This window comes from Lepidochelys kempii, chromosome 1 (genome assembly GCF_965140265.1).
Source record: "Lepidochelys kempii isolate rLepKem1 chromosome 1, rLepKem1.hap2, whole genome shotgun sequence".
Taxonomy (NCBI): domain Eukaryota; kingdom Metazoa; phylum Chordata; order Testudines; family Cheloniidae; genus Lepidochelys; species Lepidochelys kempii.
Genome location: NC_133256.1, coordinates 150,766,455 through 150,783,735, shown reverse-complemented (window position 1 = coordinate 150,783,735; position 17,281 = coordinate 150,766,455). Strand labels below are relative to the sequence as shown.

General features: G+C 43.8%; 1 protein-coding gene across 3 annotated transcripts in view; it reads right to left on the bottom strand.

Annotated features, from left to right (window-relative positions):
- SYTL5 (synaptotagmin like 5) overlaps nucleotides 1-17,281 on the bottom strand; it is a 182,287-nt gene that overhangs the window by 34,604 nt on the left and 130,402 nt on the right. For all 3 annotated transcript variants that reach the window (XM_073358234.1, XM_073358241.1, XM_073358250.1), the window contains exons 7-9: nucleotides 13,071-13,227; nucleotides 6,192-6,324; nucleotides 4,146-4,252 (exon numbers count right to left, since the gene is read on the bottom strand). In XM_073358234.1, coding sequence (XP_073214335.1) covers nucleotides 4,146-4,252; nucleotides 6,192-6,324; nucleotides 13,071-13,227 — 397 coding nt within the window. The remainder of the gene's footprint in view (nucleotides 1-4,145; nucleotides 4,253-6,191; nucleotides 6,325-13,070; nucleotides 13,228-17,281) is intronic.

Below are 17,281 nucleotides of genomic sequence, written 5' to 3'. Positions count from 1 at the left end.
AAGTAAGAGAGGTGGGGACAGGTATCCCTTCCAGGAGGTGTGGACTCTCCTGAAGCGTCCCCGGTCTGGTTTAACCTGTTCCTCCCCACTGTTCAAAGATAGAGCTAAATAGGCTCCATTAGGAGCCTTTGGTATTTTAAGTGTTCAAAGCTTACAATCACTTGTAGGGACAGCTTGACAGTTTCTGTCAAGCCTAAGAGCTGAAAAATCACTTGAGCTTCCACCCAGCTCTTAGAGACTGACCTGCAGAGGTCATAGCAGAGAGGCAGGTGACAGAAGGTGACTGGCTAGCGAAAACAAGCAGCTGGCTGGGCGGCCAGCAGTGCAGAAGTACTCAGATGGTGGAGCAAGCAAGGTGCCTTCTTCCCTGGATGGGAGGTGAATTCACACAGATGCACCTCTGAACTCTGGGTCCTCACTGACCCAGGACAATCACTGTGAGTGGGGTATGGCGAGGGAGCAGAGAGGGGCACAGAAAAGGAACTCTTGGTTGTAGAACCTAAGAACATAAGGCAGAAGACACTGCCCCATGCACTCTGGGGTGGGTGTCCTGCTCACAGTTTTAGGTTTATGAATCCTGATTGTGGCATTTTCCCTAATCAATGTCAGATGACTTCCCTCCTTTCATGAAAAGTTTCTTATCTACACTCAGATTCTGTGCTTGCGAGTGGGGAAGTATTGCCTCTCAGAGACACCCAGGGGTGGTGTGTAATTTTCCCAGGTTACTGGGTGGGGGCTCAAACCCCTGGATATTGAACCCAGCCCTGGCTGCTGCTGGCTCCACCTGGCAGAAGGGTTACATAAAGGTTATCACTGACATTTTCAAAGCTGCTGCCATTAGCTTTAATGGGAACTGGCCACCCACATCTCTTAGGCAGAGGTTTTGAAAATTGGAAGACAGCATCCAAATTCCCCTTAGGGCTTTGAGAATCCCACCCTACATGCCGATCTAAAATACTGTTGTCCTTCTCCCAAACCAAACGGACCCTTATCTCCTCCAAGCTCGGTCTCACAGCTTTTTATGCAGGCCAGGAGAACAGAGTGGCAACTGGGCATGTAGGGAAACGTTTTGGGTTAGAATTGTTAACATTTGTCAATGGATTCCCAGTTATTGCATGGCAACTCAATTTCAGAGAAAGAGTATGTCTGATTGCAGCTGGTAGTGAGCCTCCCAGATAGACAAGATTAAGCTAGCTTGGCTCAAGCATGCTAAAACTAGCCATGCAGATATGGTAGCACTGGCAGAGGCCTGAACTAGCTACCCAATCTCAGATCAATGGCATTGGGTGGGCTTGAGAGCCTGAGCCTGCCACCCATGTTGTTAATTTCACACTGCTATTTTTAGCATGCTAGCTCAAGCCAAGCTAGTGTGAGTATGTCTACAAGGCTCACTGCCAATGGTGGTGTAGACATACCCATAGAGGGTCAAGTCCTTCACAGGTATAAATCAGGGTAGCTCCCTTGACTTTCCCTCTCCCCACTGACTTCAGTGGAGCTACCCTGATATTTTGAAGGAGCAAATATAGAGACACAGTCAGGACTATTTTCTCCCTCAAAGTTATACAGAATACATTTATAGTTTAATGAAAAAATAATAGTTTTTGATTGCCCAGCAAATAAATGTGGTGTATGAAACTTGGATCAACATTTGCAAACTTGGGTGCCTAAATATGGCTTTGGATATCTAATTTCAGACAGCCACGCTATACATTTTGGCCATCTCGTCCTCCTTGCCAAAGGAAGTATGAAAATCTAACCATTAAAATCTGTAATTCAACTTGTACAGACTGTGAGCACATTCTTGAAACCAAGAGATTGCTTGGAAAGCTAACATTTCGCCTCAGACTCTCTCTTTTGCCAGCAGAGCCACAGTTCATTTTACATGACAGCAGCGATGTTTCTCAAGGGTGCTAGAGAAGCACAGCCACATAATTGGTTACTGTTGCTTATTAAAGTTAGAAGTGGTAAGAGACTAAGTAATCTTCATTGTCTCTATCAGGGTTATAAAAATACACCCAATCCAATTCCTTCTACTAAAATGGCTGAGGAAGTGGTGAGCAGTGCTTTGTATTACTATAAAGTGGCTGAATAGGTGTTTCTTAATAGACCTTTAAAAACTAATTTAGTTTGCTCTGATACACTTTTGAAATTGCTTGTTTTAATTCCCTGCTTTTCCCTGTTCTGACAGAAGTATTTTTTTCAGTAACCCAAACACACACAACTAGAGAGTTCTCTCAACTTTGAAGCAGACACCACAATTAACCTCCCCCCCCCCCCCCAGTACTCCTTGATAAATGTATTTCACAGTATTCAGCTTCTAAAGTCTATTTGGAAATTGCAACCAAGAAGCATCATAGACTCAGAGAAAGAAAAGACCTATCAGTTATCCAGTCCATCTCCCTGAAAAAGGAAGACTGTGTCCTACCAAAATCACCAATAGCTGACTGCGAGCAAGGGAGGCAAGTGCCCTCTCTCACTCTTTCAGCCCAGTTCATCCAGGCAATCTGCTTCTCGCATCCATGCAGGACATCCCCCACACCAACAGCAGCTCCAACTATCCAGGAACAGATACTTCAAAGTCCAGCTACCACCACCAGCTGGCCAGGCATAAGGGAGATACAACCTTTTCAGCCTCCAGGATTTGATTCTTCATTTTGCACACTACCCCTGAGATGCCTCTCATCTCCCACACCACTTTCAGGGAACCTAAAACACTGTGAAGGCCACAACCTTAACCCCATGAGCACAAGATTACTGCATCCCCAGTCTCTTTGGGACAAGGGCTTCCAAGGTGAGTGTTTTTGTCTATCTTAGGTACTTATATACCCCCTATCACTAGGGTATTTGAACACCTCCCAAACTCGAATGAATTTATTCTCACACCACGCCTGTGAAGCAGGAAAGTGCTGGCATCCCCACTGTACAGCTGGGAGACTAAGTGACTTGCCCACAGTCCCAAGCCAACACCCTAACCACTGGACCATCCTTCCTCTCTGGTAGGTTAGGCCCAACTACCCCTTGATACCAGCATGTATGTCTGTGTGTAGCTACAGGTGACAGAACATGACTGCCTGGGTTATTACTTATAACACAGTAGTGCCTGTGAGGCCTAATCAGGATGGGGGGGCCCATTGTACTAGGTGCTGTACATACACACACAGACATGATCCTGGCTCTGCAGAGCTTACAATCCAAGAAGACAAGTGACATATGAAGGGTGTGGGGGGGAGAGGAGTACAAGTCAAATACATACAATTTTTATATACAGATATCCAGTTGAAAACTTAAAAAATAGTTATAAATACATAAAACAAGAGCCAAATAACCCCATCTGTGCATCACACATCATTAACTAGTTGATTTCTTATAGGCACTGAGGCCCAGGTGGGACTTGGATATATTTTGAGGAGGAGAGGGAAATGGTTTATGGATCAGTCTGTGTGCAAGGGGAAAACATGGAAGTGGGCATGGAGATGTTTGTGAGAAACTGCAAAATAGTAGGAGGTGACTGGCATCACTGGGGAGCAGAGACCGGGAGGGTGACGTGTTGCAAGACTAGAACAGACAAGCAGAGAGGGACAAAGCTGAAGAGCTTTGATACTGAGTATAACTCCGAATAAAAAAAATAAAAAATCCAATGAGGCAAGAGTTGGTGAAGATCTGAAGTGTTCAATGCACTACATGAACGGTATCCTAAGATGAGACTCCATCCACTTACAAACTAAAAAATTCCCAGATGAATAGCTATTGTATCTACCATAACTACAAAGAGCCTTAACTACTGTATAGCTATTACTTGGAATCAATCCATACACATCGTGTTTGGAAGGTAATGTTGCCCAAGGATATCATTTGTTAACGGTCCACAAAATTCCACACAATTGAGGCACCTTCTTGACAAACTGATTCCCAAACACATTTGTCTCCATAAGCCCAAGAGTCTTCTACTCCAATTTTTAATACTATTGTAGTGTGCGGTGCTTTACATTCTGCAATGATTGCAGCATAAGCTAGATGCAGGCTTGAATTTATACAAGTCTGAGTTCACTCTCGTGCAGAACTAGGAGTTTAAAGATTATGCCGACTTCAGAAGCTAGAGTGACAATTTTTCCACCCTGTGAGCTTTAGTGTCACTTCTAACTCACCAGGTCCTGGTCTAAAGCATCAGGTACAGATTTACTTCTTAAGCTTACAGCATCCTTGTTTTCTTCTGAGAAAGACCCACTCAAATCTATCTCAGATCTGCTGAGATCTGGAAAACAAAGGGGAAAGGAAGGTGTTCATTAATATACAATTTATACAACAAACACTGTTCTTTTCATATTGTCACCTTTTAGTAGTTGTTGCTACAACACCAAAATGATTTTTTTTTAAATCAAATCAAAATAATCTCCATCAAGGTATTTGTGCCATGGCACCCAATTGTGGTATCTGAGCACCTTCAGCTGAATGATGGAAAAATAATTTTTACCATAATATTCAACTTTTTCGATACCTCCCTTCCCTCAGTACTATTATGGGCTATATGGGTCTGTCCCCTATGGGTCACACGCCATTCAGCCTTTGGCCTTCTCATGCAGGGCCACCTGCTTGGGTCATTATGATATCAGGGACATAGGCAGCAGGAGCTCTGGATGAATCTACACGTTCACAATGACTCCTGCAACCCTTCACCTCAGCAAATAAGAAAAAAAAAAAACCCAGAGTCCGAAGTTTCAATGTTGAGTGAATGATGATACGGTGACCCTGGAAGCTCCTCATACCAACAGGCCCGTGGAGTATATCCATTATCATAATTTTGCCCATGATGTAGTAAACTGGTACCCTGGCATTACCTTTTGCAGTAACTCACTACAGGCCTGACACACTCATTGGCCCACCACACTGTTGTCATGATATTCATTTAAGACATGTTTTGTAATATATCATTTGAAAATTAAGAACATGCTGGTCATTAATGACACTGGGAAATGTAGGTAACACAACTGTATGTGAAAGTATGGATACTCTCTGTTATTGTGTTTTGGAGTCTGTAAACAGACAAAGGAGGTAAAATGGGTTTTTTCCTAGACAAAGAAATCAGTGTTTCCTCTAATTTTTTGGAGGTGATGTGTGACACCTTAATATTGGTGCACATAACCAAATTCATGTGGTGGGGGGTGGGGCTGAGGGGTTCGGAGTGTGGGAGGCGGCTCAGGGCTGGGACAGAGGATTGGGGTGCAGGCTCTGGGGTGGGGCCAGGGATGTGGGGTTTGGTGTGCAGGAGGGTGCTATGGGGCTACATCAGGGAGAGAGGACTCCCACCAACTCGGTCTCCCTGCAGCAGCACCCTGGCTGGCAGCTCTGGGGCTAAGGCTCCAGGATAGGTGCCCCTGCCCGGGCAGGTCCAGGCTGGGGCCGGGCTGGGGGAGGGGCACCCGGGCTGCGGCAAATCAGGGCACCCCAGCCATGGCAGGTCCAGGCTGCGGCTGGGTTCAGGCCAGGGGAGGGGTGCCCCAGCTGCGGCAGGTCCCCAGGCGGGTTCCCTGAGCACCTGCACAGCACTAAGTAGGCTCTTGCACGGCCGCGCAGCTTACAGGGAACTTAGAAAGGAATGTGTATTTATTTGTCTGACCTGCTTGATCACAGGCAACTACGTTTACATATAAGGTAAACAAAGCCATCAAGGTAAAAAGCAGGAGAGAAGACCACTTAACGATGACAATGAAGGACAGAATCTGCAGCCCAGGAAGTCTTCCTGGCTCTTGAGACAGAGACAATGAGCGTTGATCAATATAAGACAAGCAAAAAGCCATTTCACCCCCCCACCCCCATACACGCACAAACTCACTCTCCTGCTGGTAATAGCTCATCCAAAGTGACCAGTGGTCAGTTTGGATGAGCTATTGCCAGCAGGAGAGTGAGTTTGTGTGGGGGGGGGGTGTGAGAAAACCTGGATTTGTGCTGGAAATGGCCCAACTTGATGATCACTTTAGATAAGCTATTACCAGCAGGAGAGTGGGGTGGGAGGAGGTATTGTTTCATGGTCTCTGTGTATATATAATGTCTTCTGCAGTTTCCATAGTATGCATCTGATGAAGTGAGCTGTAGCTCACGAAAACGCATGCTCAAATAAATTGGTTAGTCTCTAAGGTGCCACAAGTACTCCTTTTCTTTTTTAGAAAGAATTAGGACTACTAATGAACACTTACCTGATGCTAGAGATGCCCTAGAAACTGCTATTGAAGGTGTTCCAGATGCATTCCTACGGTGTTTCTTCACTAAATCTTCAGGTACACTTTCACTTGCAGGCACAAAAGGGCCATTTTTTAAATCAGGGTCCTGCTGAATAAGAATAATATATATTCCATAAGCATCGAGTCATATACGAGCAAGCTTATTTATGGTCAGTCTGAGGCAGCACCATTACAGTCTAATTCCCATAACCCAAAAGAACACTATGGGTACACGATCACTTATTAAATATTTGTATTATAATTAATCAGCATTGGGGCCCCATTGTGCTCGACATAATACAAAGGGAAATGACAATGCAATCCCTGCATACAACCTCAGCTTTCACTTTAAGGGGACAAGTGGGGCAGGAAGGGTGGAGGGAGGCAAGGAATACAATCAAATATATACATTTGCCATTTTTCAAAATTATAAATATACCCGATCTACACAGTTTTTATACAAATACAGCTTTGTTAGTCAGGAGTGTGACTCATCTGACATAACTATAGCGGCACAGTCATACTAGTAGAAAAGTATTTTAATACCCGTGCAGTTCCTATACGTAAATAGCTACAGCTATAACTGCATCCACACTAGAGCGGTTATACAACTTTTGTGCATAGACAAGGCCATAGACAAAGTAAGTGCCAATTTACTTATTTGCCCCTGAGCCAAGCCAATATAAATTTACTGTCATGGTACAGGTGGTTCATAAGGAGAATCATAGAATATCAGGGTTGGAAGGGACCTCAGGAGGTCATCTAGTCCAACCCCCTGCTCAAAGCAGGACCAATCCCCAATTTTTGCCCCAGATTCCTAAATGGCCCCCTGCAAGGATTGAACTCACAACCCTGGGTTTACCAGGCCAATGCTCAATCCACTGAGCTATCCCTCCCCCCAGATCTGAAGGAGAAGAAATGGTAGAGCCCTTAATGATGAATTCAAGGAAGGCATTCTGTGCATAAAGGACAGCATGGAAGAAGGTGCAGAGAGCAGCTGAAAAACATACAGGCATCTAATGTACAGAAATAAGAATATTATAATCAAACACATGTTATTACCAATTATTGTGCAAGGTACTGGCAGAGACACAAAAGAAGGCAGAATCCTTGCTCCGAATAGCTTTTACTCTCAGAATATAGACAGTAGGTAGGAAAAGGGGGAACAACAAAATATTAAGGTAGTCAGCTGGTGATGTAGTGGTTGGCTACCTGCCGATAATGTAAAGTTTTTAACACAAAGGTAAACAAACTTATCCTACCCACAATCTGTCTGTTTTGAAATTTTAGAGTGTAAAGTCCTTGGAACACAGACTGTGCTTTCTTTTGTATTTGGGTAGTACCTAGCATATTGTGGATGCTACTGGATATAAACAACATCATAGGTTTGATAGCATATGCTGGATCATATGAATTTGTGGGTTTTCATTGTTAAATATCCCTAACAAAAAAGACTAGCAATTGTTCTAGCCAAGAAAGACATCCTGTTACGTGGGGCGAAGGGGGGGAGGGGAAGACTACATCGTAATTAAAAAAAAAAGAAACCTTTGGTGCATATGTAGTAACTACAAGAACTACTAGAGAACCATAGGCAACATGAAGGAAGCTGGTCATGATATCAGTATCTGTAGACATATTGCAATGTCCCACCTCTAGCAATCTATCATGGAAGCCACTGGGAAGAAAGCATACCTAAGAAAGGTTCCTGCCTTTACAATGTCCCGGACTTTACTAAGCATCACACCTGTACAAAATGAAGTGGCAAGTCACTAACAATTAAAAGCATTCCCTCCTGCATGCCAGAATCAGGCTAATGGCAATACTGCTTATTAGGAATCAGACTGACTATTCAGTCTCATTTCTGCAGCTCAGATATGGTTAGCACTTGCAGCTGAACCTCTCTATGCCTGCCTTTGGCAGCTCTGTATTCAGGAAAGGCAGGTCGTTCTCTCTCAACAACACAATGTTAACTCACTAACTGATGCTCAGCACAATTGAGATGAACATCCTGGAGCTCAAAGTGAAGTTAAAGAGGTATTTTTATAATCATGTGGAAAAAGCGTCATTGATCCAACTGAAGGTAATTCTGGCTACTGTCTTCTAGGCATTTGCAGGCACTTTTTTCCATTACAAATTTTGTCCACATTATCAATTAAAATATATGCATAGTCAATATTAAAGCAGGAGAATAAAAAACAGAACAAGAAACTATCTTGATGGACAGAGTGAATCTCAAAAGCTTGCCAATTTTTAGTTAGTCCAGTAAAAAAAAAGACCACATAAGATGTAATGGGGGATTTATATCTATCTATATACAGAGAAAGTAATATCTTTTATTGGACCATCCTATGTTGGTGAGAGAGAGAAGCTTTTGAGCTACACAGTGCTCTTCTTCAACTGGGCTATATCTTGTCTCACTCTCACCAACAGAAGTTGATCCAATAAAAGATATTATCTCAGCCACCCTGTGTCTTTAATATCCTAGGACCAACACAGCTACAACTACGCTGCATATACTGTATACACACAGAAGCAAGGTGGGGAAGGTAATATCTTTTACTGGACAAACTTCTCTTGGTGAGAGAGACAAGATTTCGAGCTACATAGAGCTCTTCTTCAGGTCTGGGAAAGGTACTCTGAGCATCACAGCTAAATGCAAGGTGGAACAGATTGTTTAGCATAAGTAGTCAACACATATTCTAAGGGCGGCAAAGAGTCCTATGGCACCTTAGAGACTAACAGACGTATTGGAGCATAAGCTTTCGTGGGTCACCCACAAAATCTTATGCTCCAATACGTCTGTTAGTCTCTAAGGTGCCACAGGACTCTTTGCCGCTTTTACAGATCCAGACTAACATGGCTACCCTTCTGATATTCTAAGGGACCATTCAAGTTGAAGTGGCTCATTAATGCCCCTGTAGTCATAGAACAAAGCTTGCTCGCTCTCTCTCACACACACACACACATCTCTCTTCAGGAAACACTTAAGTGACAGGTGGGATTAAGTTAAAACAGGGAATCTCAGTCAGTGTTAGTACAAAGGCTGCAGTCATTCCAAAATCTAAAATCAGACAAATCTCAAGGATAGTTGCCTTCCTGAAAAAATAAATGAAGGATAATTATTATTACATCCTTCTCAGATCAACATTTGTGCACAGGGCAGAAACTAGTCTCTTCCATCCCTCTGTCATTAGCTGCTGTTTCGATCTGCTCTATACTGTTGGGATCAACTGTTCTGCCCTTGCTGCTAGTGGTTGTTCTTAAAACTTCTCTTCGGTGTCCTTGTTTCCTCACACTAGTTGGTTTCCACTTAAAAGCTTCATGTGGGAGTCTGGGTGTTGGCAGCTGGAGTATTTGCCCCAAATATGTCCAGCACTTCCTTCTGATTCTAGTGGAGATAAGCTGCTTGTTGGTGATTTGTCTCATCTTTTAATTGGCGCTAAAGTCTCTCCATCCAATGCCCAGAATCTTTTGTAGGCACTTAATTTCAAAGTCATCTAGTTTCTAACGTTTTAAGAGCTCACCAGCTCTCGCAGCTGCATGTTAGCACTGAGATTACATTTACATTGAAAATTCTGAGTTTTGTTTTGGTAATGTATATCTTTGATTTCCATAGTTTGTCAAGTTTAGTGAATGCTGTGGATGCCTTTCCTAGCCTTGATGTCACTTCTTTCCTGTGGTCTCTCTTGGCTAGTATATAGGGTCGCCAACCCTCTAGGATTGTCCTGGAATGTCCAGAAATTAAAGATTAATCTTTAATTGAAGATTATGTCATGTGATGAAACTTCCAGGAATGTATCCAACCAAAACTGGCAACCCTACTAGTGTAGTACTGCCCAGATAAATGAACTGTTCTACTTTCTTGAGGTTTTTGCCTTCTATTACGATGATACTGCTTGATGCCTGGGTTTCAAGGATGTTTGATGACCCCTCCTTGGCCTTCGCAAAGGCATCTGCCTTCGTAGCTTTTCAGGAGTGTTGCTTGATAGCATGATAACATCAGCAAAGTCTAGGCCTTCTAGGCATTTGCCATTATCCATGACATGCCAGTGTTTGTGTTGCTCATGCACATCTTCATTATTCAGTCTATGGCGATGCAAAACAGCAGCAGAGATAGAATGCAGCCAGGCCTCATGCCAGTAACAACAATGAACCACTCTGTTGTTTGGTTTTTCACCCTTCCATCGCATTTTGCTTCACTGTACAACGCTGTGATGATGATGATGACTTTAGCTGGAATTTCATAAGACTGAAGACTATTCCGCAATGTATGCCTATATAGGCTGTCAAATACCAATTTCACTGATTTTTTTTTCAAAAGGTAAGGGGAGCTTGGCATTTTATATGTTTGTCTACTACAGTCCTTAGTGTGAATATCTGATTTACACATGATCACTTGGGCCTAAATCCAATCTGTTCTTCCCTAAGCATTGCATCCACTGCCTCTTTTTTCTGTGTAGTTGTAGTGTTTGCAATAAAGAAGATTTTCCCTACAAAAGAGAGTAGTGTGACTCCTCTCCAGTTGTTACAGTCAGTCAGATCACCTTTTTGGGGGCAGTCTGACAATTAATCCATGTTTTCACTGGTCGAGGGGGAGTTTTTTTTCCTGAGACTTCGCTGAGCCGTTCTGCCAGTTTCATTAGTCTGGTAATGTCATGTGCGCTTAGCATTTCTGCTGTGATTGGATCATCAGCCTCGGCTTTGTTGTTTTTCAGCGTCTTGATTGCAGCTTCTGACATCTCTATTGGACCGATGTTGAGATCAGGATGATTAGCTGCTATAAAACATTGTAAGGCAATTTTGGAATGAGAAACCTCCACAAATGTTAGGGATTTGTACTAATTAAGCAGCAGTAAGAACAATTTCCTTGATCACATTGCCCTGCTAAATGACTGATGGGGGGTTATATCTTTTACCCAACACAACAGAACTACATGAAATAGAATTGTACTAAAAGACTGTATTCCCGCATGGCACTTTCAAAACCTGCACACGTACATCACTGCTTATAAACAGATGTCTTGCAACAGCTATCACTTCTTTATTAGGTCCTGCCATTTTTTTTAAAAAAAGCAACAAAATACAGATTGACATTAGAATGTTTGTACCAGGGGGGCTTGGAAGGCCAGCTGGAGCGCAAGACTTCCTGCCCCCTGCTTCTGTGGTCGATGTGCCTCAGCCTTTAAGGAGGGAGGGTAGCGGGACCCAGGCCCTCCAACTCCACTGGGTCCCAGCCCAGGCCCTGTGTAAGTCAACCTCTGAGTAAAGGAGCTCTCAGTGGGGAGTCTATGTCCACTGCCCTGGGCTACTTCCCACTGTTGCCCCTTCAGTTTGGTGTGTAGCCCCTATAGTACAAGTTCCTGTGATGCTTGTCTCTAGTATTGCCCCCCTGGGCAGCATCCTGCTGCGGTCCCAGCTTCCTCTGGCAGGGCAGCCATATGCTTTGTGGGGTGGGAACCCCCGTCAAGATCTCAGTGCTTCAGAGACCCTGGTTCCTTGTAAGCTGGGTGCTCCTAGACCTCTTTCGCTGCCTCTTTTGGCCAGGAAGACGGTGCTTGGTTCCGGTGGCTACTTCGGGTAGCAAGCTAGTGATCCTTCCCTCAGGTAGGGAAGCAGCTAACACCTCCCTCTTCAACAGTCAGCCCCGAACAGAGCAAAGCTCCCTCCTTGTCTCTCCCCTCCAGGCCTGGCACTGGCTGCAGGTAGAACGGGGCAAAGCTAGCTGGGCCCAAAGGCTCTCTTTAATCCCTTCCATGCTGATGGGCAGTTTCTCTGCTTCACCACACTGTTGTTCAAAAATCAGGACACACTTGGAATTGTGAGGAGAGGATCTGACTGCGATGGAACCGCTCAGCAACCTAGCATTTGTGCAACTGGGATTCGTTAGTACTACAGATCAAACTTGTCCTGAATGAAGGAGAGAAATCTTTGGAAAGACTCACTATCCCAGAAGAAACAACACACCAATAACAGGAGGACTCCTTCCCCAGAACAGAAGTTCATTTATGCTAAGAAAGGAGAAGGTCCTTCCTCTCATTCACTTTGCTGTCATGCTTAGGCCCTGCCAGGGAAGGTGGATATGGCATTCAAGAATGTGGCAATACCTCTGAGGGAAAGAAGTGGTGCTTCCTCCTAGGGCCTTAGAGAGCCTAGCACAGCATCCAATCCTTAACTGACCCTTTGATCACGAATCCTGGACAAAGGTACAAAGACATTTAAGAAGCTAGGCCCAGAAATCACTTGGATGTTCCCTTTCATGCCCAGCACCAGCCAGAGGAGTTCTGGGAGCAGCTTTAAAGTCCCAACTTTGGGAGCCTGGAGCTCTGCACAGTACCCACAACAGAAGCAAGTCCTTCACACCTGTACCAGCCTCCTGATGTCAACAAAGCCTTCAAACTTGAACTCCTGTGACTCAGTTTTTCTCAGCTGGTTGCCTACCTGGCTCTCCTGTCAATTCCTTCTGCTATCCTCCCACTATTTTCCTTCAATCTTTCCCTTCACAGCCTCCCTTGGGTTAAAACCTTGTGGAAACTGATGGGTGTGGATGCACCATTACATCTTAAGTAGTAATTTTTAACATTTAAGTAATAACGGTCAATAACAGGACATTTTAGAATGAGAAAAAATGTTTGTCAATCCAAAAACCAGGTAATTGACAATGAGTTTAACAGATTTCATTATGGTGAGAGACTGTCACTTATCACAACAGGATTAAGGAATAAATAGCATTATCTTTGGCAGGCTTAGCCTTTCTTGGTTGCAAGCTCATCAAATACTGACTGTGGTGTGCATGGTTGTGATGTCAGTGATGTCTGAGGGGGACATGTGTGCAGCTAGTAGCATTGCCACATTTACCCTGACATAATCTGAAGTCACGCTGCGTGTGCTCAGTGCTGGTGACCTCGGATGGACTGGAGTGGAGGCATTGCTTCGGTTCCCAGAACTCATTGTGCCTTTCATGTTACCGGGAAGGGTCTCCGGGTCATTGTTGTTCAGCGAAAGAGTGCTCCCCCTGAGGAGACAGGACAAACAGATCCCTGCTTTGAAAATATTGGCAACACAGCAAGTGGGAAAAATAGGAAACAAAGTTTACTAGAACTATCTTATATCATATAAACTACATGTGATCTACTGTAAGGATGGATCAGCTACAAACACCACATGGAAAGCATCTGGTGGCATGGAAGGGAAGAATTAGGTGACGGTTGGTTGGAGATATTGTCTGTATACATTGCTTCTCAGAATTAGGAAATTTTTAAACATCTCTCTGGCATACAGCATTAATATAATCCAAGAACTATACAAGATTTGTTTTCCTGCATGTTTATTTCATAAGTACACTTATTTCCAGCAGCTGATTCATTGGTTCTGCACATGGCATTCCCCATCACACTGCCCCTTGCTTCGCAATAGAAGTTACTGCGGCATGATGGTTCCGGATGCACCTGCAGATTCTTTCAGTGCCAACAGACACTTCCAGTGAGTCGGCTGGCTCAGCTGCTCCAAACCTCTCCATCTATCTGTCTGCTCCTCAAGAGGGACAATGTGCCGCACTGTCCCATTTACCTTGTACTAAGAGTTCCTGGCCTGACCGGGCTAGCAGTTCCTACATGACTCGGCTCACTAGTGAAATCACATCACATTTTTTTGCAAGCTTGCAGCCATTCAACAAACCTGACAGAAAGGAACAGCATTCAGAATACAAGAATCAGACTATTAATACTCAACAGCGTTATCATCTCTAAATGGGCACCGATACAGTAACTCCAGTCCCTGCCAGGAGGAAAACCTGATCACAGGAGATCCTGGGATAACAACAAAAAGGTGACGGAAGGAAAACTGAACTGAATTGACATTTTCACCCACATAAACAAAATGTCACTAGCCTGCTTAATAAATCTTCAGGGGTCTGTTGGAGTTCCCTTCATGCTAGACACGACACATGAGGGACACCTTTGCTTGGTTCATCCCGTCATATCATGTTTTGAATAACTGCACTGAAAACCCCTTTTGCCACATTGGAGACTTTTATAAGAGCTGCTGCTGAACTGAGGAACAAAATTCTTGACTGTGACAGCTCATGTCCCTCTAGTAACTTAAGTTAGAATACAGATTCATGAGACCAGTGTTGTATTCAGACTGAACATATCCTATTTGGAGAGTTTAATACCCCTTAATAAGAAAAACACTTTGATGACTTATCTGTGAATGTAAGACTAAAATACTCTGCCACCCCAAAGAAAATTAAATATTTTAGGAACAGCAAGGAGGTGACCGGTGTGTACTGAAAACCCCTGGATTTTAGTTCAGTGATGACTCCATTATCTTGACGTGTTTGTGAAAAGCTCAGATCAAAGAATAATGTTTAAGGTTCTCTCCCAACCACCTCCCCTCTCCCCACTGCTTATATAAAGACCTGACTCAGTACTATTAGGAAAGAAAGCTAAAATTATTCTGTGTCAACTGTGTTCTAGTGTCACTGTTGGGTTTGGATTCTCAGACCTCCCAACTTTCAAACTTGCAATACAAAATAACCAGAATGTGGAACACTTGGGTTTTGTTGAACGTTGCACCATAACTGAAAGATTGTAATGGATTTTAAACTATAAAACCTGTTCTTTAGGATGTTTTCTCACTATAGGAATTAAAAATAAAAGTTGTTCAAAAAAAAAAAGCTAGAGAAACAAATTCCATAATGTGTAACCATAAGAACACCTATGTGCATCATCAACCGGATTTGAAACAAGGACTTTCAGACACGCAACACAGACCTCTGCTACTTGAGCATATTTTCTCCTTTACTTCTGTTTGGGTCAACTGCTAGAGGGGAATGTGACAAAACAAAAAAAATTCGTTTACAAAACTATTTGCTAGACAGTGATGAAACACTGAGAATCAGGATTTGTTGATTCTGTTCCTGGCTCTGGGAATATGTCTACATGGAGTCAGAAGGTGTAATTTCCAGCTTGAGAAGACATACCAATGCTAGCTCTAATCAAGCTAGTGTGCTAAAAACAGAAGCACAGTCACTGTGGTGCAGGCAAGCAAGAGGGCCCAAACATGCACCTAGGCAGGGCCGTCTTTGGTGTGGGAGGTGCAGGCCCTGGACAAATCATCCTCCACCGGCTTGGGAGCCTTGCTCTGCATCAGCGACAGTTGTGGGGCCAGCTGCACTGCAGCACCCCTTACACTCCTAGTTCCTGCATCTACGTCTTCCGGGACCAAGCACGCCGGCCAATCACACTGGCCTGCAGGGCCCCCCAAAGCGCAGGGCCTGGAGCGGTCGCCCTGATTGATCCTACCCAAGGGACAGCTCTGCACCGAGGGTCTTGGATAAGATCGTGCTCAGGCGGCTAAACTGTCCCACTGCTCACACAACCATGGCTACACTTCTGTTTTAGCATGCTACCTCGAATAGAGCTCACAGGAGTATGTCGACTCAAGGCAGAAATTTACACGTACCAGCACCAGTGTAGACATACCCTAGGAAGGGAGGTAGTCCTGCAGTTATTACCAACGTGTTAGCCAAGCACATAGATTGCTGTTCATTCAGTCTGAAAGGGCAGCGTGGCTAAGTAAATGAGATTTAGGTCTCCATTTTGAAGACCTTGGTTCTTTTACCATTTATGCTAGAACTGACCTTCCGCAGCCTCGTACTGAATTGTCAAATACCCATGTATCTTTGTTGGGGTGGGGTAAGCCAGTGGAAGAAGGGAGCTCATGACATTCTGGCTCTCAGACCAGTGCACCTTTCCCTAAACCGAAGGGGGGTGGAGTGAGAGTATATTCACATTCTTTTCTTCCTTCCCTTTTGTTGAATACTGTTTGGTTTGGCAAGGTTGCTGAAAGAGGAGGCCAATTTATCCAAAAACGGCAACAGAGAAAAATCCAGGACATTGTTGATGTTTGAAGAAGCTGTTTAAGATTTTTTTATGATGATGATTTGAACATAAGAAAGGCCATATTGGGTCAGACGAAAGGTCCATCCAGCCCAGTATCCTGTCTACTGACAGTGGCCAAGGCCAGGTGTCCCACAGGGAGTGAACCTAACAGGTAACGATCTAGTGATCTCTCTCCTGCCATCCATCTCCACCCTCTGACAAACAGAGGCTAGGGACACATTCCTTACCCATCCTGGCTAATAGCCATTAATGGAATTAACCTCCATGAATTTATGCAGTTCTCTTTTAAACCCTGTTATAGTTCTAGCCTTCACAACCTCCTCAGGCAAGGAGTTCCACAGGTTGACTGTGAGCTGAGTGAAGAAGAACTTCCTTTTATTTGTTTTAAACCTGCTACCCATTAATTTCATTTGGTGGCCCCTAGTTCTTATATTATGGGAACAAGTAAATAACTTTTCCTTATTCACTTTCTCCACACCACTCATGATTTTATATACCTCTATCATATCCCCCCTTAGTCTCCTCTTTTCCAAGCTGAAAAGTCCTAGCCTCTTTAATCTCTCCTCATATGGGACCCATTCCAAACCCCTAATTATTTCAGTTGCCCTTTTCTGAACCTTTTCTAATGCCAGTATATCTTTTTTGAGATGAGGGGACTGCATCTGTACACAGTATTCAAGATGTGGGCGTATCATAGATTTATATAAGGGCAATAAGATATTCTCCGTCTTATTCTCTATCCCTTTTTTAACGATTCCTAACATCCTGTTTGCTTTTTTGAGTGCCGCTGCACACTACATGGACGTCTTCAAAGAACTATCCATGATGACTCCAAGATCTTTCTCCTGATTAGTTGTAGCTAAATTAGCCCCCATCATATTGTATGTATTGTTGGGGTTATTTTTTCCAGTGTGCATTACTTTTCATTTATCCACATTAAATTTCATTTGCCATTTTGTTGCCCAATCACTTAGTTTTGTGAGATCTTTTTGAAGTTCTTCACAGTGTGCTTTGGTCTTAACTATCTTGAGCAGTTTAGTATCATCTGCAAACTCTGCCACCTCACTGTTTACCCCTTTCTCCAGATCATTTATGAATAAGTTGAATAGGATTGGTCCTAGGACCGACCCTTGGGGAACACCGCTAGTTACCCTTCTCCATTCT